Raw genomic sequence first — 25,028 nt, forward strand, 5'->3', positions numbered from 1 at the left:
AAGCATTTTGAAAATAGTTTTTCAAAATGCTTAATGTTTTGAAATAAAAGTAAACAGTGAATTTTCATTCTTATTTTAATTATTAATAATTTATTATTAATTTGTAATTAATAATTAGTCCATGGTTGGAAAAAAGCCGGCTTTTTTTGAAAAAATCCAGACCAGTGGTTTTAATTTGCTATAACCGGTTTTTTTCGGTTATATCCGGCTAAAATATAAACAGTACCTTTTACTTATGTAAGTAGAAATTGTCTGCAGTTATTGTCGTAAATAAGAAACTAAACAAATAAAGCGAAATAACTATATAAAATAACTTTTTTTTATTTCCTCGGGGAAATCCCCCTAGTTTTTGTGTATGACGCATCGACAGAAGCGAGGCAGCGAACTTTGGAACTTTAAACCTACCGAAAAACTGGTAAAAGTAAACCGGTTTCTAAATATGAAACAAAAAAACTTAATTTCTAAATAAAAAATATAAATTTACTAAAATATTCATATTGTAAGTTTTTTTTATAAAGCCACAAAAATCTGGATTTTTTCAAGTGGCTATAACCGGTTTTAACCAGGTGGCTATAACCGGTATGGCTGGTTCTATGCCAACCCTGATAATTACGTAAAGATTTGAAACCATCCTCGCAGCCAGCGTGGGAAATAAAGCGGTGGCAATGTACGAATGTTCGTCTGCTTCTGAGTAACTGAGTATCGCCATCTATGATTACTTGCGAGTAAATAGCAGACGAACTTTCTCTACCGGAGCTGCGATGATGGTACCATAGTAAAAACATTTTGAAATGTAAAATGCGAAATAATTTTCTAACTAAAAATGTTAAATACTTTTTGGAACTCAAATTCATTTTGAACAACCCAGTAAATTTCGCAGTGGGGGTACCCTTAATGAGTCATATCTATCGATAAAATGTCAATGTCGAAGCTGTCTATCCGTGGATGACGGCGCTAGTTTTGACCAGACACGCGTGGCTTACCTTCCTGTTTTCAAGGATCAAAGACTCGAGGCCGACCCCGAACCCCGTAGTGGACGCGAAGGCCACGATGGCGGGTACGGTCCGCGTCGCGCCAAGCCTTTCGCGGGTGGTAGATTAACTCTGTACCTTCTGTAAGTGGATCCTTATGAATTGTTTTTGAGCGTTGGTAATTTTCGGTGACTAATAGTACCGGTCATTACGGGCCCCCAACGCAACCCTCGATTGGTCTCCGTTGTCGCCGACTTTTGTTCGCGCTGTCTACAGTCTAGACTATCATTATATTCGGTATGAAAACTAGGGCAATAAGTCCCCACCACCCCTATTCCTATGGGATAATTAACCGTATGGGAACCAGACTTTACGTCTCACCATTTTTATAAATTTTAGCTCTGTGTACTTAATATGGATTTTAGTTTGGATTGGAATAAAATGGTCGAGCACTTTTTTTTACCTCTTGTGTAATATTATGGTAGTTTTGGGTAATTTTAACCTCCCTGCTAGCTTTAGACCATACTTCCTATATTTTATAATTTTCCTATATTTCGATTGTCTAGACTACTATAATTTATAAATTTTCCTATTTTTCGATATATTTTTCGTAGTTTTAAAGTTCGATAGAAGGCGCTCAAAAACAGCCAGCTTTTACTGAAACACTAATATTACATTGGCTTTTACGGCTGGCTGGTTTTTTAAAATGAAAATGTAATAATACTTAAATACATCTAGTCACAAGTTTTGGGATGTTTTCATATTTATATTCAACCAAAGTTCCTCTAATAGCATTTGTTTTATCTTGGTTAAAATTATTTCTATAATTTCCTATAAATTCAACATATAAATTACTCTTATAATTTAAGTCCTATTACTCTTTTAAAATTGGAGGTCTTACTGTGGTTTTAATCTTACTCTCTGATGGCATGATAGTGCGCCTCTGACTTTAATAAATCACTTTTCATATTCCAAAATTTGTTTTCGATATCGTATTTCTGGCAAAACAACCTTAATTTAAATAATAAACGAAATTATACACTATTAATTTACAGTACGAAACTCTTGATTTTCTTGGACCAACTCTTCATCATTTAATTTATTTTTTACTCCTTTTTTTCCCCTTAGAATGTGGACCACAAATTGAAATTAAAGTCCAAGAAAGGTCAACTTCCATTCGTCGAAATGAACGGTCAAGAAATAGCCGATTCGGACATCATCATCAAAGAATTGGGCAAACAGTTCGAAAAAGATCTCGACGTCGACCTCAACCCCGACCAACGAAATGTCAGCCACGCCTTCATTTCCATGCTTAACAATCACACCAGCTGGTGAGTTCGCTTACCTACCTGCCCGAGAGCCACCATAGGTCCTATAATTCCTATCCAATCCTATACTTTCAAACATGTCTGATAACATCCTATATTTTTAGCAAAATCACCAAAAGTCCTATAAAATTCTATAATTTCGATATTTTGCCCATTTCAAGGAGACTACCCGAGGTGTTACACACCGATTTTGTTAAAACTCGGGGGATTGGTAGACCTTCATGTAACTTGAAAAATCCTAAAGGGATTTTATTCAATGGGCAACGGTTTTGCCATGGCAACGAAAAATGTTTTGAAAACATAAAATGGAAATTTTCCTATTGAAAAAAAACATGGGATTTTGACAGATTCCAATTGCCCCCCCCCCCCCCCCCTGTGAAACATTTTACAAAATTGAAAACATTTTAAAATACCAAAATTATAAAATAAATTGTTAAAAATTGACGAAAAAAATCAAAATTGATCACATTTTGATCAATTTGAACCAAATGGGTGAAAATGAACCCATATTGCTTAAATAGGAAAAATTTCCATTTTATGTTGTCAAAACCTTTACAGGGCTCCCAGCGAACCTATAATACCTATATTTACCTATAATTCTGAAATGGTCCTATAAAAACCTATAATTCCTTTTTTATCCTATATTTCCTATATTTTTAACATTTTGTTGAATATTCTACTAAGACAGTTTGAAAAAATTTCGGATTGTTTACGTTTTTTTCTCGAAACTCCCGCCTCTATAAATTTTTACAAAAAGTTTTATTTGAAAATGGCAGATTATATGATCAAACAATCTCAATCTCCAAAAATATCTTTTAAAATTTACAATTTCTAAAAGCGAGTGAAATCAAGAAGCCTATTAGCTTAGAGAGATGTGTAAGGGTGGCCAAATTTCTACCATTCGATGTTGATGTAAAGTTTTCCAGTAATTCAAGCAATGATTTTAAACTACTACAATTGGAAGGGTTAAAATTTACGAATTTCAGCGGATCGACCACTTTTGGCGTGAGGTAGGAAGAATTGAAACCAGTGTGATACACATTAATTATGCTAGCATTTTAAAAGCGGTCCAGGCTGCTTTATGTATTCCAAAAAATCAAAAATGTGATCCTTTTAGTCATAATTTTGTGATATTGTTTTATTAAAGTTTGAGTATCCGTGAATTTTAATCCTATAAAAACCTATATATTAATAATTTTTTACCTATATTTATCCTATAATTTTGGGATTCCAATATTAATAATTTTTTACCTATATTTAACCTATAATTTTGGGATTCCAAACCTATAATACCTATAATTTTTTAGAGGGTATTGGCCCTGCCTTTAGGATTTTTCAAGTTACATGAAGGTCTACCAATCCTTCGAGTTTGAACGAAATCGGTGTCTAACACCTCGGGTCGTCTCCTTCGTCAGTGAAATTGCTAGATTTAGCTATAGAATAAATTCCTATACCAAGTCAAGTCTATAGTTTTGTTATTGTTAACATGGTTAGTTACTAGTATATTTTTGTGATAAAATGGTTAATTAAATAGTTTCTATTAAGTGAAAATCTCAATTTAACTAAATATAGATTTTGATATTAAATGCATAAAGTTTGTAATTGAAATAGCATATATAGTCCTATAATTTAGAAAATATAGTCCTATAAAGTCCTATATTTTTAGAAATATCCTATTTTTCCTATAAAATTATTTGAAGAAGAAAAACCACGCCCCTATGCCTTTCATAAATATCACGGTTGCCACGGTAACTAGAATTCCTGGAAAAGTCAGGGAATTTGAATATGGGTTAAAAAATCGGGGAGAAGTCAGGGAATTTTAAAATTTTTCTAAAAGTCCGGGAAATTTCATTGAATTTAATTTTGGTTGCCAATAGGAAACTTTTACTGAAATATAGGTTAGAAAATAGAAAATCTTGGCACAAAATAAGTCAGGGAAAACCTGGAAAAGTCAGGAAATTTGATTGTGAAAAAACTGTGGCAACCCTAAATATTATCCGTGTAAAAATAATAGTAATAATTATATTGTTTGTCATCACAAAATGTTTACCTAAGGAAGTAAAGGCCTAATAGGGTTCATACAAACATGGAAATCAGTGAAAACCTGGAAATAACAGTGAAATTTATTTAAAGCAAAAAAGTCCTGGAAAATCAGGGAAAATAATTATGAGAGCTCCAAATTATGTGCAATTTGTTTTTGTATTACTGAAATTATTAGTTAGTATTGAATTCATACGTTTAATCTTGACTATACTAGATAAGAAAGTGTAACAGTAATGCTTTTAACATTTTAGAGACCCTATTGTTTTAAAAAGTACACCTAGAAAATATTCAAAACTACTCTGGAAAACCTGTAAATATCAGGGAAAATGGTTTTTGAAATATTGTATGAACACTGGCCACTTGGCCAGTGTTCATACAATATTTCAAAAACCAAGTCGATATTGACTTTTAAACCGCAACGCAGTTCGTTAGAAAATAAAGAGATGAGTAGGCGGAATCATGACAAGTTGTTTGGTATACTCTGTTCGCCTTAATAACATAATTGATACCGCTCTTCAAGTCTAATCCTGATGTTCTTAGCACATTGTTAATTATAATTATAATAATAATTATGAGCTACACCCACCATAGGCCCAAGTCAACTATCAACTTTCAATGCCTTTAATTCAGGTGGTCGTGTTAGTAGGAGGATGGTGGCAAGCCCATCTTGTAACGCGAGCCAACAGCTCCCTATCACCTCTGTACCTAGTGATAGCAGAACCGACGAATGATAATTGGCTACTTTTAAATCCTTGTTCCCGAAATTCAAACGATTCCATTGTTCTTTAAATGTTTCATACGAGAGGCAGATCCAACATATAACGCCATCTATCCGTTATAATCGGTACAAAAGCGAGCGGAATATAGTTTTAGGCCTGATTACGTCTCTCCCGAGTTACGAGTGAAATGGTAACCGCGAGCACCTATTCTTTGTCTACCAGAACCGTGACCCCCGAAAAGCTCAATTAAGGCTCTTAACATTGATAGATGGCGCTATTGAATGTCGTTTTGCGTCGACAATCGGCTAAAACTGCGAAGTAGGCTCCCGCCTGTAAACGGCACTTATCATCGCCACTCTTCACATCCCATTAAACCTCCGAAAAGTTGGTCCGAGTGCGGCCAGGGGGGGGGGGGGGACCGAGGTTTAAAGATACACCGAGTAGTCCATTCCTAATTCGTCGATCGCGGTCACGTGTAACTTAACAACCAATGACCACTCTCCATTCCGCTTGGACAGAGTTACTTAACCGAGCATCGTCGGAATGGTCGTTGGCTTTACCGAGAACTCTTCGAATTAGTCGATTAAGGCTGGTGGCCGAGGCTTAGCGTCCCCTTTTCGCGTCCCCGCCTTTATTGATTTATCTTTTCTTTAGGCTCCGTCCACGGCTACTAAACTTTTATCACGTTGTTTGTCCCGCTTCGTTTTGCTCTAAATGAAAGATTTATCGGGTTTTCGCTATTGGTTTTATAGACCCTTTTTGGTCGCGCCCACCCTCGCCGCCAGGGGGGCCACACTGCCCATCCGCGTAAAAGAAGCTCTTTCTTTTTCACCCGGTGATTGAGTCTCTGCTATTGGCTTTTTCTGGCCTTTTGGAATTTCCAGAGCTGGCTTTTTGTTTTTGCACGGTCTCATCTTGGCTGGCTACGACGGAAGAGTAATGCGCGGAGAGGCTTGTTAGTTTCGAAACTATCCCCTAGATGTCGCTGATAGTAAATGGACGAATGGGGGGGGGGGGGCGGTTTAAAATGGCCAATTATTGGTTTTTGCGTCGCGCCAGTCCGCGTGGGAGAAGTCAATTTAATAGATTGAGTCAGTTTAAATTGTAAAATCGTATTCTGGCAATTGTGTTTTTTTATTGAGGAGGAGACAATTCTAATAATTGTTCATTTCCTGTTGTGGTCATATGACGGTTTTTTGGTTATTCACTTTATGCTAGCTTTTAAGTTGGACGTTAAAATTTAAGGGCTTTTCAGTCGAGTTCTTAGGTTTTTCCTTTCCATAAATTCTTGTTGAGGTTAACGGTAATAGTAAGTTAAAGGGGCTGTTGGCTCGCGTGGCATGAAGGGTTTGATACCACCCTTCTAAACGTTGTAACCCGGCCATCTGTTTAAAGGCATTAAAAGACGCTCGATGACTAGGGCCTAAGGTACTGCCCATGGTATTAGATTAACTGATGATTATTAAAATATCTCGAAAACCTGTTAGTATCGACAATTCACAGTGAAATTATCTAAAAACGTTTGAAAAAATTTTTTCAATCTGATTTTTCAAATTTATGGAATTCAAAATTACCTCATTAATTAATTGAGAATTACGTTATGGTTCCTTAATTGTAGGAAAGCGCCTAGCTGATAATTATTATATCTCGAAAATTCACAGCGAAATTGTTGAAAAAAAAGTTAAAATAGATTTTTCAAATTTATGAAATTCAAAATTATTATATTTAAATTAGGATGGATTCTAACAGGGTTGCCACACGTCAGGGATAAGTCGGGGAATTTAAAAAAAGACATGAAATGTCAGGAAATTTTAAGAATTTGTAAAAAAAGGAATTCAATTTTATCTTGCAATTTTTTACGGTAATTTTACTCTAGAGAAAAATTCTACGATTATCATATATTTCCTTGAAAGTTTGGCTAATTTTTTCAACATTGTAATAACCTTTTTACTGAAATATAAGTCCCAATTAAATTTTTTAACTTCTGATAAAAGTAAAGTATAAAATAAAAATTTTGGCAATAAGTCGGAAAATCGTTTAATGGACAGGGAAAATTTGAATATGAAAATTTTGTGCCAACTCTGTCTTACTTAGATAAAATTAAATATTTTTTATGGAAGTTTTCGGGTAACTTCCGGTTTTCATTGGGAAATGTTCGTATTTTTAATATAAGTCTGGGTTAGCAGCAGTTTCCAAAATCTTGATATGGCAAAATAGGCAGGATAAAAATCCGACATTATTTGGGAGCCTCATGGACCTCGTCTCGGTTGGTGTATAAATAGCTTTTATAGCGAAACATGACGGTACCGGACTCGGGGTGAACTTAAGGGAAGAGAGGTCTTATAACACGAAGGCAAACATTCAAAACCTTACTTTGTAAACGAGGCCAGGCCCTAAAGATAACTATAGATCCAAATGGGCTCAATAACAAAGCCTCTGCTCCGCGGGCCCCGCTTGTTTACCAGAATCCATCAACAGCGGGGCTTTCCCGACATGTTTATTTTAGAAGCGCCCAGGGAGGTAAGACTGCCGACGCGCGCCATCTATCGGTAGTTCGTTCGAACGCGGCCGATTCCGTAAAGTCTGTTCGTCCGTTATAAACGCGGCTGTTTGGCGTTCGTGGGCGGGTCTGTATATCTCGGATGCTCTGGCTAATGTCACGTCGAATCGCGGGCGGGTCGATCATGCCAAGGTATTTTCCTCTCGCCGCCAGTTCCAGTCGCGACAAACGCGGTAACACCCATAGATTACTTGCCAGTCGAAATGTTTGGATTATAATCTTCAAATTATAACTGCTTTATCGTATGTTTACACCTGATACGCTCCCATCCTAATGCGTTTTAGATTTGTCGCGTACGCTCTTTGTTGTCTGGGATGGCTTCGTACATATTTTTGTTGTTTTAGGAATGCGTACTTGGGACGTTCTGTACCCCATACTAGTCTTTTTCCTATAATTTTAAACTTTGTATATCAGATATATCATGAGTATAAATAAATTTAATAAGTACAGGAGTGCCACAAGTCAGGGAATTGAAAAATGGCCCTAAAAAGTCAGAAAGGTCAGGGAATTGTAAGAAAATGTAAAAAGTCAAGGAATTAAGTTTTATCTTGACACTTTTTAAGGTAATTTTACTCTAGATCTATGGCAAATTCTATTATTATTATTTAGAGACTTGGAAGGTTTTTTATAGTTGAAATAACTTTGGTTCTGAAATATAAGTTGTTAAAATTAACTTCTTATAAATGTAAAAGTTAAAAACTGAAATTTTGGCTTTAAAAAGTAAGGGAAAATAACTTTAAATGGTCAAGGAATTTGAATATGAGAATATTGTGGCAACCTTGAACTATGACATTTCCTATTGTTTCAATGCTAATTTTCTAACCGAACCAATTTTCAACTCTGACCCTCTCGCTCAGCTCCGACTTGGACTGAACTGAGTAGTTTATTATCCTCCTTGGCATTAGTATATTTATATTTGGGCATTTTTAGACACAAGGGGGTCTGTGCTGAACCACGGCCAATTTTGGTCACGCGCTGTTCGCGCTACAGGGGCCAACACATTCGTCAAAATTCCGCGAGCCAGGATTTTCCCCCGATAAACTGTACTATAACGTGTAGGAGTTAAGCGCCACGCTCGGTTTTTATATTGGCTTCAATGTAAAAGCTATTCTAAAAATAATAATCCGCTAGGGGCGATCACGTCATACACAACTTTTGCTCATAGGTTAACACAGAAACGTCAACGAATGAGATGGCCGCTGTAGCGCGAGAGATCAAAGTTGGCCGTGGCTGAACGAAACGAGGTAAAACGTCATCGGTCGAAAAGGGTCAGTTTTAGGGGACCAATGAGATTTGATATTTTTAGGAGGAAGGATCTTAACTCTTCTCAAAATAATTCTCCCTAGGTCGAGGGGTCCGACATTTTAAAGGGATAATGAAATCGGAAAATACAGTACCTTCAAACTATTCAGCTTTCAAAACTACATATTTTTCCAATTTACAGTCATTAGAAAAAATGTAAACTAGAATTTTAAGAAAACACTACGCCGAAAAAAGCAGACTCCGCCAACGCGAAATCGCCGTGTGTTTTGAAAATCCCGGAATCTGTACGGACGCCCAATGAGAAGCGACGTTTTAACTTCAGAAGTCGCCTCTCATTTCGCGTTGGCGGCGTCTGCTTTTTTCGGCGTAGTTTTTATTTTTTTTAAATTTGAGTTTACATTTTTTCTAATGACTGTAAATTGGAAAAATATGTAGTTTTGAAAGCTGAATAGTTTGAAGGTACTGTATTTTCCGATTTCATTATCCCTTTAAATTTGCGCACGCGATTTTGAATCTCTGTGACTGGACACGATCTTCGTGTCAATTTCTAGATTTTTTAGGAACATTTTCGTCCCAAGTTCATTTTTGGGCTGATTTTAAGCAATATTTTGGGATTTCAAATTTATTTTAGACTGATTTTAAGATTTCCGCGCTGATTTTCACTGAGATTTCAGGATTTTCACTGAGATTTCTGTTTTTAGACTGATTTTGAGTTTTTTTCGCTGATTTTAGCTCGGATATCAGGATTTTCAAGATTTCCGTTATTTTGGACTGATTTTGAGATTATAAGAGCTTTTTATAAGCCAGATTTTTGGATTTTCAAGTTCATTTCAAGATTTCTAAAAATTATCTTTTCTAGTGCACGGAATTTTGACGAATGTCATACCCCTTGCCCTAGGTAGAAATGCATTATTGGTACAGTTAACTTCAATCTCTTCAAATTTGTACCTGCTGGTATTTCAAAATAGGTATTTGGAAACCATGGTGCGTTATATAGTGATTTTATAAATTGCACATTTTTTTACATTTAACATCATCGTTGTGCTAGATACAGGCTTCATACAGACCTGGAAATATCAGGAAATTCCAATTTTAATGTAAAAATCGGAAATTTATGAGTGTTCAGAAAGTTTGCGCTAATGAATACAAATTTACATCAATAAGTTTTTCTCATTAAAGATTTTACTTTATTTCTTCTTTATTAATATTAAACCATTTTAACTTAAATTACAATTAAATTTACTATGTAAATCTTAGTTTTATTTTATATTGCACCTGGAAAAATCAGGGATATAGTAGTGTGAAAACTTGGATTTATCATGGAAATCAGTTTTGCAATAGCTGTATGAATCCTGTTGATAACACCATCCCAGTTCTAAGAGATCTAAAATTACCAAAAAAAAAAACCATAGGTATAAATCTGAAAAATCTGTTTTCCTAGTAAATGTTCCAAAAAACCACCGTAATTAGAAACGAAGGGACCACCCATTAAAAGCTCGATTTCCAACGCGATGGCATTTAACTGATGGTACAACCGTACAAGTAGTAATTACCAACGACTTCTCTTCCTCGTTTTAAACCGGTAAACAAGAAAGTCCTTTAAAAAAAACATAAGTGTATACCTCTCCTTAAACTTTAATCGTCCGGAAGTTTTACTTTAAAATCACCCCAAAAAACACACATACACCACCGCGGAGTACAATAACCTTTTGGACTCTCTTTCCCCTCGCTCGCCTCTGTTTACTTCGTTCCGTTACTTAATTTATTTCTATCCTTTCAAAATCTCCGTGGAACAAGTCTGTACACGAAGCTTATAGTTTAACCCTAAGTAACATAATAACAAGAAGTATGACAATTAAAGAGATTTACAACCGAATTGATTTTCATAGTTATTGCGTAATCAAGATGTTTTCTCGGCACAGAGCCCTCTAGTGTCTAAAATACGCGAGACTTCCGCTAAGCCGAAATATCTGGTTTCCGATAGATAGGCGGAATATTAGGCTAAAATGACAAATGAAAAAACCGTTTATCTCGGCGCCACGAGCTCATGTGTTTTTATCACTCGTGATTCGCACGCGCGCTTCTAAATAAAACCAAAGCCCCTCGCGACTCCAGAACGTGCTCTCCGATATTAGGCTTAAATTCTTATCTAAAAGTAGTCATCTAAAACGGTAAGTCGCCAGTCCAAGTCACAGCTTGAAGAGGAGTATCAGTGCCGAAAAAAGGTTCGGTTAGAAAATTAGCATTAAAGCAATAGGAAGTGTCATACTTATTGTTATTATGTTACTTATGGTTTAATTCTTAACTGTTTCCGTCACTTCCGTCAGTCTAACGTTAAAGAGGAACCTAATCCCTTAGGTCGCTCCCATTTTAACCTAATAAGAAACAGCGACAATTTTAGAACGAAATGACTACCCCCTCCTTTTGAGTTTTCTCGCCCTCTTCAATTTAGACGAAATTGTAGCGAGAAATCCTTTGAATGATGCGATGCCGGAAAGCCCGGAATGGGAATAGGGGTGGTTGGGTTGGTTTTCCAGCATCCTTCGGGAAGAGCAAGAGGAAAAGTTCGAAGGGGGGATTGTAGAGAGTGAGACGAACGCGGATCGATAGCCAGACTGAGGAAGGGGCCCATTTTGCTGTCGACGGGGGTGGAAAGGTCCCTGCCGCCGCTTATCTATAAGATGGATTCCGCGTACTTGTACCTGTTTGGAGAGACCGTATCCCTTCCATTTACGGGTTGTAGAAGAGCGTCTTTTAGTAGCTGGTTTTTCGCATATTAAAGTAGCCACTTAAAAGCTTAAGGATCACTTTCGGACTTAAGAGATATGGCACACCTACCCTCTCAGTCTGCGTGTCCTAACATATTCGTTCGAAAATTGCCATAAATTTGTGCTAAATGCACTCTACTTTTAGCCTGATTGGAAGGGAAATTAAAAGGATAACATGTGGATGGATTGATGAGATTAAAATTGATGAGGCTTCATTTTTCGTCTAGTTAATAGTGACAGATTTAAGAGGCGTTCGATGTTTAATTAATTGTTGTTTAAACTTAATTTTAGTCTTCAAATTTTAAATATAAAATTTAGCTTTTTTCACTGTTTAATACCAAACCGAGGGGTCCGACACTTGCAATTTTTGCGTCTCAAAGTGATTTCAGAAGTTCAACTGATTTTGGGATTTTGGAATAGATTTTGGGATGTTCAAGTTGATTAGACCCCCTCCTACAAAAGAATATAACCTCTCTGAAATATGATGAACTTGTGTTACTAATAACTGTACACTGGTTAGTTATAAATACAGTATTTTAAGTTTTTGAATATTTTCATATTTTTTATTAAATTATAAAACAGTTGAAAATTATAGCTAAACAAAGGGTGGGGATCTTAAGTTGTCATTCCAGTAAGGTATTTCGAACAGCAATCTGATCACTAACCTTGAAATGATATTTCATTTTCTGGTTGTAAAAAGTGGACCTAAATTTTAAGGGAGTTTTTGGGGGGTTTTTTTTGTTTTCAAGGTTAAAAATAGAGATTTTTAAATTCCATTTGCCATGGTTGTGGCGTAACTTCACGCGCCTATTATGAGATGGGAACTTGGGACGCGAATGTAATAATTTCTCGCCAGAGAAGACTCAGCCCGCCTGCTAATGTGAAAAATTTACCCATTTTTACCCATGTGGTATTATAGAAAAAAATATACGGGCGTTAGTTGAAGGCTTTGTTTTAATGCTTGATCAGTGAAGCTTGTTAAATATGCAGCTAACGGCTTTAGCCAAAAATGGGAGTTAATCTAGTGGTTTTTGAACGCCAGAATTTGGCTCTTTAATAATGCAAAAAAGGGGAACGGATGTTTGCTTCTATTTGGCGCGTCCTAAGTAAGCGAGTAATTCCGATGCATTTTTCTTGACTCGCTCTGATTACTTAAGCGTATTTACGTTAAGTGAAAACCCGCATTTGTTCACCCTTTCGATAATATAGAATGATTTTAACTCCTATTTGTTTGTTTATTGCGTTTTTAGTTCAGTTGCTCCATATTTGCTAGGTTAATTGTTTAAATTTAAAATTGTTTTATTTTCAACGTGAATTATGGTTAAAAACATTCTTGCGACTTATTTTCCTACTTCATGAAATTAATATGATTTGGTATATTTTGAAATTTGCTATTTTCATTAATTGGGTATTTATGTAATTTTACTTATTACAAAGACATTATTTTGTCATGATGGTTTTGTTTTTGTAAGGAAATTAAATGGGTATTTTTTCGGGGTCACACTATGTGACCTCTTTCATGGAAATTAGTCTGGCGTAAATTTAAATTTTCCCTTTGATTCAATGAGCACTTGAGCAGTAGTGTATCCAGAAATTCGTCAAGGGGGCGTTAGATTAAGTTAAATTTCAGAGGCTTCCAAAATTTAGTATGGTCAACAATATGCTCAAGGGGGTTAACATTGGAAACCCCCATTTGTCTAAGACACTGTCATCAAGGCTGGATTAACACTATTGGGGGCCCTGTGCATAGTAGAATTTGAGGCACCTAAAATTCAGACCTTACTTTTTGACTATTAACAATAATGGGCTTTAAACCTAAAATATTAATAGAAACATAATTTTGAAGACGGGGACTCCTGTGCCAAAGTACATGCCTTAATATGACCCTGATGGCCCTGACTGTCAAGAACCATTAAAGTGGTGTTCATAGAAATGTCATTTACATCAAAATTAATAATGAGACGTAAAATTTGTTATATAAATATATATTGTATATTAAATAAATATAATTAGGGATGCACCGATATATCGCCCAATTTTTCTACTTTTGGTATCAGCCAATATCGGTTTAAACTAAGCCGATATTAGAAAAATATTTTCAGAAATAACTTTAAAAAATTAGAAGATTATCGTTTTTTTTTTTACCCAACTATTCGATTTGTGATGGAAATTAGGTATCAGGTAAAATGAAATGAAACATTCGGATATGCTCTTAAAAACGTTTTTAATGAAAAATTAGAAAATAATTTTATGACAGTGCACTGATTTTATCATATACACTACTGTCATGATAGATAACTTTGTTTACATCAGATGTACCCATATGGGTGCATTCCTAAATATAACATAATAAACTTTACTTCCTTCTACAGGGATATTTAGACATTTTATATTAAGCTTTTTAATGTTGAAATTTTTTTTAGGTAGCAATTTTTAGATCGCATTGAAGTTGGCTCTTAAATGCAAAATGTGGCTATTTTTTTACCCATTTTTATTTTCTTGGTTTAGGGTGGTCCGTTGGTGGAGATACAGTCATCCTGGCCAATTCCTCAAGACTGCGCAAGTTGACATTAAACGAACTCTTAATTCCAAGCTTCCAAAAGGTCTTCTACAATTTGTCTTCAAAATGAGCCTGAAAAGCGTAAGTGATATCCGTTATGGGCTTCTCATTTGATGTTGTAGTAATCTCCATTAAAATAATTGCTTATTCACTGTTCATTGCAAATGTAGAATGTCAAACAAGCCGTCAGTCACGGATTAGGACGCCACACGAGTGAAGAAATCATTGAATTTGGCAAAAATGACTTAAAAGCCATCAGCGAAGTTTTGTCTGACAAACAGTATTTCTTTGGAAGCGAACCCCATTTGGTAATTGTTGATAAAAAATTTGTTAGATATTCAAATTTGTGGTAACTTTTTCTGTAACTTCTATAGTTGGATTGCGTGGCATTTGCCCACCTTTGCCAGTTCATTTACGTTCCATTCGGAGACCTCAAGGAGTTTATTGAGAATGAGTGCTCAAATCTGATTGGGTTTGTTGGCAGAATGAAGGAGAGGTACTGGCCTGATTGGGATGAAATGTGCAAGACGCTAGAATTGAACACCCATTTGCCCAAGAAAGAGGAGAAGCCTGTCGATGATGAAAAGAAAGAGGTAATTTTAACCACAAGAACCAATCAAAATTTGATGCCAAGGAACTTTTTTAAAATGATTTTAAGTATTAATTACTTAATTGCCTATTATTCCTGACAAAACAGAAAGAAGAAGACAAGAAGGAAAAAGGCGTTGATGAAAAGGAAGAAAAGAAAGATTCTGACGAAAACAAGGACAAGACGAGCGAGCCTGAGGAAGAGAAAGACAAAGACACTGAGAAGCCAGTTTCTCCAGCTCCTCAAGACAACAAAGAAATCGAGGAAAATACGGAAAAGACCAAAGAAGATGCCCAAAAAGAATGAACAAAATGAGTATTCAAATCTCAAATTTTTAAGAAACTTTTAAAGAAGTTTTTTCAACAAAAACTTTTTTGGGACAATTTACCATTAGGAGCCGCGAATGAGTTTTAATTTTGTTTTAATTATTACGCAATGGAAACTTTCTCAAAGTTAAATCATTGGATCCGAAAAGAAAATTATTGAAAACCAATTTAAGTTTGGTAAAAAAATTAAAGAAAAATTCAAAAAGCCCCGTGGTTTAGGATTTAATTTTTCCACGGTTAAATTTTACGGAGCTTTTTCATTTTCCTAATATTATATAGTTACAAATGTACAAAAAAAATCTATTGTAGACTGACTCGGACTTTCCAGTGAATTAACTTTATAAAGATGTAAAATTTAAAGTTTTAAAAACGGAGATGCCCCAAAAACAATTTTTGGGTAGGAAAATACGTACTTTATAAAAAAAATTATAAGAATAAGTTAAGGTTTTACCAATAAACGTTAATGAGACCAAGATTTAAAGAATTTTTAACAAATTCCTCGACCCTGCCCATTTTGACTATATTAATAAACTTGGGTGTTTTAATAAGTCATAAACTTAGTAGCATGGTTAATGTTATCCAAATGCCGGTATATAAATAGGTGTTTTAATGACATCGATTGGATATACCCAAAGAAAACAAAAAACTGTAAATATTTAGTCTTGGGTTGATTAACTCCACCGTGCTACTACTTTTAGGCCTGTTTATTACTTTTTTAAGTACGTGTTTGACATTGTAATTTTTATTTTTCTAAGCTTTAATCGAATGTTTTTCTCATTTTTAATTCGACGGCGAATATAACATTCGATAGTTAAGGCTTAGCGATACTGATTTAAAATATGTTGTGGCGAAAGAAAGATGTAATATTACATGGATTTGATGCCAGTATCGCAAACCTTAATATCGAAATATATAAAAAAAAACTCTACTAGTAGTTAAAAATTACAATTATAGTTAAAATTTTCCTCAATGGCCCCCTTTTTCTTACCCCCATTTGACCCCTCACCCACCTACAATGATAAAAACCCTACTCAAAGGTCAATCATAGAGGCCAATTATTGTAATCTATTTCTTAAGAAACCAAAAGTGTTTGTCATATGTTGTGCTGTCACTTATATCGAAATCATTCGTCAATTATTTACTTTTAAAAACAAAATGCTTAATGGTTTTTTAATGCTTCCGATGGAACCTTCTGTAGGATAACTTAAAAAAAAACAACGTCTGGTCAGTATTATGTCTTGATAATAATAAACAAAATAGCTTTTTATGAAGCCAAATATTTCATTTGAGCGAGCTTGATATCTGTTAATCGCGATACTAAGATTTTTTTGTATAAGAAATTGCGATAAGAGCGATTTTTGTAAAAGTTTTTCCTTTATCTTAGAAATTGACAATTTTTCACAGCCCGTTATATATAAATATTAATAAAAAAAAAGATTTTTACCTTTTTAATAATGAAATTATACTGATATATAAAATTAACCCCTTATATCTAAATATATAAATATAATTAGGAATATAAAAACTCCCCCTGTAAATTTAAAGGCATAATACAACCAAAGAAATATTATTGTTGAGGTAATAATAAGAAAAATAACTTCGGGCCCGTTTCCAATTTTTATCTCTATGGTCTGGTAATTCCGATTACACGCTGCGTAATAATAATAATACCTTATCAGTAAAATTTCTAGGTTTAGTTCTTATTAACCAAAGTGGCAAAATTTTACAATTTTTATACAATTGGCACAATTTATAAGATTTGCACACGCAAAAAAGTATTTGGCTCTGGGTATTTCTTGGCAGCTGTAAAAATACTTGCTCAATATCAAAAATGGGCCTAAAAAAAAATTGGGCACTTCGAAGCTCATGTATCAGTGCCACAATATTTGATAGGGTGTTTTTAGCCTTAATTTTCAGCTGCGAACTGTTTTGGTTTATACAAAAGACTAAAATTTATTTTGACAATTAAAAATATGTTGCAAACTTACATAAATTGTTTTATATATTTTGTACTATTTAGTATAAAACTAGACTTGCCCTTTTCCTTCAAAAACATTGTAGTGATTTGGAAAACAGTTTTGATGCAGTTTTTTAGACAACTTATTGGATGTAATTATAAGACATCGATTTTAAGTCTGTGTTCGTTTTGATCAAAATTTTACATGTGGAATAATCGCACCAGACTCTTAAATGTTTGTGTACATCTGGGCTAATTTTTAATGACTTTGTAACTAAAGCACAGTGTGATTAAAAGTCCGTTATTGGCGAAAAATTTGTATTTTATTCAAAAAATGATTACATGAAAAATTTCAAATGTTCAGTATGAATGTATGACGCACAATTTTCTCAATTCATTATACTATGATCATTCTTTTGGGAAGTGAGCTGTCCAATCACAGATCTGAGAAATGGAATTAACGCTTGACCAGTTGCGTTAGTTGATGGGAGCACTCCGTAAGGGGATTGTGACACCAAACTATTATCAGCTAAGCTAGTTGCTGACTCTGGGTTGTTCTTGCCGTTCTCTGTGCTTAAACTTTTAATATACTCTTGCAAATGAGTAGCTAAATAAAGAATATTGTTATTTGATTGTATTTGCATTTCTAAAACTCTCTTTGTTGTATCTTCAAATAGTGAATTCAATTTATTCAGCATAACTCCGTATTCGCGGTCTTGCGCTAACATTTTCTCTAATTTTTCATCCCTAGGTGGAGTTTTTTTCATTCTAGGAGTTCTGGGTGTTCTTTCCACTACTTTACGTTTTTTAGGCGGAGTTCCTTTAGGGGTGGAAGCAGTCGCTTTGCTAGGTCTTCCTCTAGGTTTTTTGATTGGCAAGACCTCGGCAACTTCTTCTTCGGTACTTTCAAACTCTTCAACATCTTCCTCTTCGTAACTTTCTTCCTCACTGTCTGGTTCCCCGAGTATTTCATCAACGGCTCTCCAATATCTCCATTTGGATTTTGAGCTAGGTTTGCTGGGCATGTTTTTCTTGTATAGGCCTTTCATTTTGTTGATCATTTCTTGAACCGCCACTCTGTTGCGATTAACACCAAGTTGCGATATTAGTTTGTCACTCATTTTTTCATAAATAGATTTTTTATGGGTGGCTCTGTCTAATTGTGCGACGTAGCGCTTCCAGACACTTAAAAGTGCCACAATTTCTTCGTGAGACCAGCTGTCAGCCTTTTCTTTTTTATAACTTGGATCATTGTCGTCGTCGCATTCCATATCCAGTGAGCTCTCGTCTTCTGTCGATGTCATTTTGAAGCCTTGGTCCAAAACTTTGAAATTTCTTTTACTCATTAGGTACTGAAAATTGGTACTCGAAGTTCAATATTTCTTTCATATAGCTTAGGTAACACAAACCTAATTAAAAAAGCTTCACAATAGAGGTGAAGTCTACTATATTTCAGAAAGTTTATTAATTCAAAAGGTTTCTTGCCATATTTCTTTGACAGGAGCCTCCATTTTGAAAATTTACTAAAATCAAGTATAGCTATAGGAGGTATAGGAGGATAGCTATCCTCCTTGGCTATATTATCAATTTCTTGCGTTCCTCCAATTTTGCAAAAATGAATAATATGAATGAATTAGAAAGGAGCGTTTCTTCCAAACACCCAGTAAGTCATTGGCTTGTTTATGTTAAAATAGTTTTGGATCCCATGCGATTATCTTTTATAGGGCTTCAGTTCATATCTCGAATGCATGTCAAGGGCCTTTGTTACTGGATTGGCGTCTTTTGGACTAAGTATTTATATGTGTTTTGAACAGAGTAGGCAGGTTATCATTAAAAATCATCTTGCTTTAGGCGTTTCTAGTACTTATTTCATTCAAATGGCAATTAGAAACAAATTACCCTTTGAGAAGAAATATTTCATGCCAATTTCTTTCGGCTTTGGAACAATAATAGCGTGGCAAGTTACTGCAAAAAGGACAAAAAATTGTCAGTCAGCTTGGATGGCAAGTGAAGACAAACATACGTATTTATCTACTAATTAGCCTAGCAATGTTATTTTCAAATAAACAAGTTTACCATAATTTTGGAACTGTCATTTTTCGCTTTTGGCCAAAGTTGGCCGTCGAAAAAGAGTGAAATAGGCGGGGCTTAAATTTTCAAAACCATCGATGACGCAAGTCCTCCTAGCGGGAGGGTGAAGAAATTACGCGGGAAAAAGCGGGTGTGCCTGTTTTGCGCGTACCCGGGCTGCGTTTTTTACGATCTTTCGGGGGGCAAAAACTGACGATCTTTGGTCGCGGTCGGAACCGCGGCTGTGTTGGTACGCTATCTAAAATTTTAGATCAAAATACCGTAATTGTTTGATAAAATGGCGGCATTGAAATACACGCACGCGATAGTCTGTCGAATTCCAGATAACTTTAAAACGAAAGCGGTCGGTGTCCATGGTGATGTGGACTTGGATTTAGCTAGAAAACAACACGAAGAATACTGCAAGACATTGCGGGATTTGGGCTTGGACGTCATTGAGTTACCACCTGACGAAAACCTTCCAGACTGTGTATTTGTGGATGACACTGCCGTGGTCTGCAATGGGACAGCACTCATTTGTAGACCTGGTCATTCATCAAGGCGAAAAGAGGTAATATATGCCGTTATCATTTATATTCATAAGTGAAGGGGGGTGCATATCAATAATAGGATCAAAATTTGGGGTGCATATAAAGTTTTGGTGGTTCGGTTGGAGGGGGGGGGCTGACTTTTCTAGTTGCATACTAATGTGTTTAGCTACAGGGGGTACTCAAATGGTAGTTAAAAGGTGTATAAATGTTTTAATTGATAAGTAAATACGGTAAATACCAAGGATTACTCTTTTATTACTGTCAAAATGAACCAAGGCGGCATATGTAATATACAATTTAAAAAGCCATTTTGTTATCTCTTTGTAGTTGGTATAATTGAGAATGCTGTACTAAATTATTATCTCAATAATGAGGAATTTCTTACCCTTTTTTTAACATTAGGGTCACATACCATTGTTGTTTGAAAGGAATGTGGGCCATTTTGTTATATCAGTGTATTTCAACTGCGTTTAAATATTTCAAATATAGATGATTGTAACCATAAGTTAATCATTAACTTATGTTGTAACTGATACATGTTTTTATCAAACAGTACTTCACGCTCTTGGTATTAATATAAACATTGGGCACAAACATTGAAATATAAGATAAATTTGGTGTAAGTGTTAGATGATAAAATATTGGGAACAGTTCAGTATATCCGTAACATTTCTGATACTACTCCTTAATTTAGGCCCCAAACTGGCTTCAAACAAACTTTGGGAGGCAATATATATTTTGGTTTTATTCTGTAAAACTTCAATTTGATATTAAACAGAAAGTCTTAAATGTCATTCGGCCACTTTTCAAATTTCAATCTATCATTTTCGCATTGGCCATGTATTTTTCACGAAAGTGACAAACCCTCTAATTGATCTTTCTGTCACTTTGATTTAAGTAGCCACCGGCGAAAGCCAAAACCACTTTGCAGAATTAATTATTTAATGGCCTGTTAAATAGGAGCTACGAGCTTGGTTTTTGGATGAATTTTTTTTTCCTAAAGAATATTAAATATGGTTTTTGGTTATGAGTTTTTTTTCTAAAACAGACCTAATTTCTTTAGCTGCAGTGTCATTAATTAATCCAAGCCATTAATTACTTATCTTTTATAGTTAATGGATAATTAGGATTGTACTTATCCCAAGCACAGTGTTAGAAAAATTAGTATTTTATTAATTTTTTTCAACTAAAATGTGGGTTAGAAAAATTTTAGAATTATAATAATTGTTTTACTAAGATTTGAGTAAAAATTTTGTTCAATTTAATATAAAATTCCATTTTTAGCATAGCTTATGTTATAAACTTTTAACTCCAATAGCAATAATGTTTCACTATTCCATATTCAAATTTATTTTTGAAATAAATGGAAAAATATCCTATTGAGGCATATTTCTATATAAGAATCAATTTCCTATATAAAAACTGTAAATATCTTTAATATTGGGGTGTGGTCATCATTTTGTAGTACTGAGCCTTAAGTATGTCAGTTATAGAATTTTTCTATCTCTTAAACTAAAATCAATTTTTGCTGAGGGGAATGTACATGTTGAATATTTTTTTTTATCAACTGAGGTTTTGGAAGTTACAAAATCGTCTTTTTTATGACAATAAGAAAAAGTTTATTGGTAGGATTTTTCCTTCTTCCTGTTTCATAGTTTTGGGTCAATATTTTATTGCCTTTTGACTGCTGTGTGTCTGGAAGAGGAGTTAGACTTTTTTAGAAAGGAAATGAAATTTACTGTATTACATAAAGCGTGAAGGATAGAATGGACTTTTTATTAGAGCAAAGATGAGGCTAATTTCAGCTGCCTCAGCTTGACAATTGTCATTTCTAAATTGAAAGAGAAATTTGACCTTTTATGTTAGCAATAAAAATATTCTATGAATCATCATATTAATATAAATCTTATCTAATCAGAATAGATTATTGCAAGTGGGATTTAAGTACTACTGAAATCATTTGCTATTTAAAAATAAATTTTAATATTGAGTTGTGTAATTTTTGGGTAGAAGTTTATAATGATTGTTGGTGATTGGATCAATATGTATGTAATAAAATTAAAACATGTTCCGTTAACAAGTCTCAAAGCTATAATCATGTGTAATAAAAATAATTCATAATTTTGGACACATCTTTCTGGTGCATCTGATTAATGTTTTTTGAATTGATGGGATAGTTCATCTATGAAATATCAACAAATATATTTTTTATAAGAAAACCTAGCTGGTAATGGTTCTTTACCAACTAAAAGTAATAACAGTACCTGGAATTCCTGGAAATTTGAAAAATTAGTCTAAAAATCAGAGAATTTATTTTGGGCACAAAATGAGTCGGGGGGGGGGGGGGGGGGAAACCTGGAAAAGTCAGGGAATTTGAATCGGAAAAAACTGTGGCAACCCTCCTAATTTATTTTTAGATTTATTAAAAAATATTTTTTTACAGGTTGATATTATCAGAACAATAATTAAAAAAGAGCTTGAACTTCCCTTAGTGGAAATCGCTGATCCAAAGGCTACAATAGACGGTGGTGATGTTTTATTTACAGGTAAAGCTACAGGTGGTAAATCAATTTTGCCTCACCCTGTTGTAAACTTTTATTAGTCCAATATTCCACCCTTGTAGAATTATAGGTTCCACATAAAATTTTACGATTGAAAGTACATTTTTTTTTCAAATCGTAGGAAAGGAATTTTTTGTTGGTTTATCTTCACGCACAAATGAAGGTGGGGCTAGGGCCCTGGCTGCTGCGTTCCCAGAATTTCCGGTTACACCAGTACCAATTCCTTCGGAACTTATACATCTGAAAGAAGTTATGACAATGGCGGGACCTGACATAATATGTGTACATGAAGGAAATGAAGCCCAAAGTATTTTAAAAGTACATTCCGTCACACCTTTGAACCGTATAATTTATTTTAATATAAACATTGTTCTGTTTTAGAGAATGGAAAGAGAAGCAACATATAGATATCAAAAAGTGACAGTTCCTGATTTACACGCCTCAAACTGCCTTTACGTTAATGGTACTTTGTTACATCGGGCTGAATATCCTAAAAGCATAGCTGTAAGTATAAAACTTATTTAAAATTTTAAATAATCTTTTCATCTTAAATATATTTTTAGGTTTTTGATGACAAAATTGACTACAATAGAATAGCCTTAAATTGGTCAGAGTTGGCGAAAGCTGAAGGGCGGTTAGGTTGCGCCGTTATTCTCATCCGCAAAACAAAATATATTAAGAGATTGTGAGGAACGTTGAAAGGAAATTGCCGCTATCCCTTGTTCCCCTATTTTTCAAAGTTGAGAAAAAAATACAAATTTGGCTAGTTTTGATACTCCTATACATGTTTGACGATGCGATAAGAAATATTATATATATAAACTTGTAAATAATGCTCAATAGCGAGTTTATTTGGATATATGGGTAGATTTTACTTCTCTTCATTCCATTAAGAGTTTGACAACCATTAGTGTAAAGAAAGAGCCAGTTTATGAATCTCAGAAATACCGGTACTATAGATATATACTTAACAAAAAAGGGAGTACGCTGCGTAGTTTCTCATTAGCTTAATTTTTTTCTCCATTTCACTCGGAGCAACTCAGTTTGAAGTTTGCTCATTGATGACGAGGACACTGAGTGAAAGGGTTGACTGGTCTCACTTAAGTCAGTGTAATAAAAGGGTAACATTTTAAGAGTTTATTTAAAACAAGCCCCTCAAAATTGCGTGTTTTCTCGTTATTTTAATAATTTTTGTAAAGGGGACAGCTCTCTATCAGCTTAATCTGGGAGGTTATGTGCCGTTTTTATCCCTGTTGCGTGTTGTATAAATTGTAGTCTGTGTCTGCCGTGTGAAATTTAATGCAGAGTCCATTTTGGTCAAATTAAAATTTTAGCTTTCGGAATTGTTATTTCTAGACAAAGTTATCACTTCAAGTGCACTTTTATATTTATAAAAAATAAAACCAAAGTTGTGATATTGTTGTAAAATATGCGCCTTTAAATTGCCTTGAAATAGTTAAAAGCGTGAAACTGCGTAGTTTAATTCTTGAAAGATATCAGTGTTTCTACCATATTGCGCTTGTGGTTTTGAAAAAAGGCTTCATTCATTCCACGTAAAAAATTATTCAAAATTTTATCGTTTCGTCGGTGACGGTATGAGCTGGCAGCCATTTTACTACATTTTTGCACTATTGTGAAGTTTTGTTGACACGGTTTGACTGTTTACTATGTAAATGTAACGTGGCTACAGTTCGCTTAGCTATAAAATGGAACATATCAAAATTTTGTTCCCTTTTCAAAGTTTTTTGCAATGTTTTATACCTTATTTCGGAGTTCCAAGTGCAGAGTTTAAATGAAAAAAATATATCAAAAAAGGTTTCCAAAAAAATAACTATGCAAGTTTAATAAAAAAAAGTTAGCAAATTATTTTGATAAAGTTTTTAGTTAAAAAACCTATTTTAAAGGAAAGTTATCAATTTTTACTTGAATGTTATTTTTTTATACGTTTCAATATAAATGTTACGTTAAGCTAATTTTTATTGTAAATTTAACGTTACATAAGCTATTTTTCAAACGTTAGTTTTTTACACTTATTTTTAAGAGCAAAATGCCATTTTTAAATTTTTTGCTGATGTGCTAAATATTATATATACAAAATGTTTGACAATATATGCGAGTAGATGCTTACAGAATAGAGCCACAAGAATCGTCCAAATTCCACGTTTTCGAACCATCGATTCTATTACTATTTGATTTGTGGTTTGAAAACATCGCAGGGTTTGATTAAAGAAGGCCATAGTTTATTATAAAATGTTTTTGCTTGCAAAATCGTGTAAAATATCAATAGGATAAAATAAATTTTTAAAATAATGACTATCCATCCATGAAATTCTATCCCAAGAGAAATGAGGGGATTCTGGGAATCGTTTTTCATCCGGTTTTCAGCAATTTTTTTTGATAGATTACTGTCAGCATAAGTAACATAATACTTTTCACCGTAAGTATGGCGCATTTTTTCTGTCTACCTTTCTGAATCAAAGGCAATTTAGTAAAAGGATTAGCACATCTATAATCTGGAAATTTTTCTTACAAGTTAATCATTTGGCATTTGTATTAAAATTCGAAAATTAATAGCTCAATTTCGGAGGGACCGGCTCAAGCAAGAATTTAACAGAATATGTGGATAGCGTGATTCCCGGGGAAAAACAACGCCCACGCCTCCGTGGTTGCCAGCAAAGCTTGTGTTATTTGCAAAATAAATATTATTATTATTATTATTATAGGGGGGTAAACACTAACCTAGGCACTCTACTTATAGGTGG

At 34.3% G+C, this 25,028-nt stretch overlaps 3 protein-coding genes across 3 annotated transcripts in view; all 3 read left to right on the forward strand.

The window, feature by feature from the left end:
• LOC149944191 (failed axon connections-like) overlaps window positions 1–17,120 on the forward strand; it is a 30,109-nt gene extending 12,989 nt beyond the window's left edge. Inside the window, exons 2-6 of the mRNA XM_090175506.1 lie at window positions 2,100–2,302; window positions 14,161–14,293; window positions 14,383–14,520; window positions 14,587–14,805; window positions 14,910–17,120. Of these exons, the coding sequence (XP_090031632.1) occupies window positions 2,100–2,302; window positions 14,161–14,293; window positions 14,383–14,520; window positions 14,587–14,805; window positions 14,910–15,107 (891 nt within the window). The 3' untranslated portion in view covers window positions 15,108–17,120. The remainder of the gene's footprint in view (window positions 1–2,099; window positions 2,303–14,160; window positions 14,294–14,382; window positions 14,521–14,586; window positions 14,806–14,909) is intronic.
• Window positions 17,121–18,640: 1,520 nt separating this feature from the next.
• Window positions 18,641–19,234, forward strand: LOC149944192 (transmembrane protein 141). The gene is made up of 3 exons (XM_090175508.1): window positions 18,641–18,747; window positions 18,809–18,875; window positions 18,936–19,234. Exons 1-3 carry the CDS (start codon window positions 18,700–18,702, stop codon window positions 19,124–19,126), a joined length of 306 nt encoding a protein of 101 aa, XP_090031634.1. The 5' UTR covers window positions 18,641–18,699; the 3' UTR covers window positions 19,127–19,234.
• A 72-nt stretch (window positions 19,235–19,306) lies between these two features.
• On the forward strand, window positions 19,307–24,579 carry LOC149944193 (N(G),N(G)-dimethylarginine dimethylaminohydrolase 1). Its single transcript, XM_090175507.1, has 5 exons — window positions 19,307–19,725; window positions 22,149–22,251; window positions 22,388–22,584; window positions 22,648–22,770; window positions 22,830–24,579. The coding sequence occupies exons 1-5, from the start codon at window positions 19,453–19,455 to the stop codon at window positions 22,953–22,955; spliced, it is 822 nt and encodes a 273-aa protein (XP_090031633.1). The 5' UTR covers window positions 19,307–19,452; the 3' UTR covers window positions 22,956–24,579.
• The last annotated feature ends 449 nt before the right edge of the window (window positions 24,580–25,028 follow it).

Source organism: Leiobunum rupestre, chromosome 5 (genome assembly GCF_980474605.1).
Source record: "Leiobunum rupestre chromosome 5, qqLeiRupe1.1.hap1, whole genome shotgun sequence".
In the NCBI taxonomy this organism is placed as follows: Eukaryota; Metazoa; Arthropoda; class Arachnida; order Opiliones; family Sclerosomatidae; genus Leiobunum; species Leiobunum rupestre.

Excerpts from the sequence above, each read along its gene's own strand:
- LOC149944192 (XM_090175508.1), top strand. The coding sequence starts at position 18,700 with ATGAATAATATGAATGAATTAGAAAGGAGCGTTTCTTCCAAACACCCA. Across the intron at positions 18,748-18,808 it reads GCGTTTCTTCCAAACACCCA|GGCTTCAGTTCATATCTCGA; the intron begins GTAAGTCATTGG and ends TATCTTTTATAG. Across the intron at positions 18,876-18,935 it reads ATTGGCGTCTTTTGGACTAA|GCGTTTCTAGTACTTATTTC; the intron begins GTATTTATATGT and ends ATCTTGCTTTAG.
- LOC149944193 (XM_090175507.1), top strand. The coding sequence starts at position 19,453 with ATGGCGGCATTGAAATACACGCACGCGATAGTCTGTCGAATTCCAGAT. Across the intron at positions 22,585-22,647 it reads AAGCCCAAAGTATTTTAAAA|AGAATGGAAAGAGAAGCAAC; the intron begins GTACATTCCGTC and ends GTTCTGTTTTAG. Across the intron at positions 22,771-22,829 it reads AATATCCTAAAAGCATAGCT|GTTTTTGATGACAAAATTGA; the intron begins GTAAGTATAAAA and ends ATATATTTTTAG.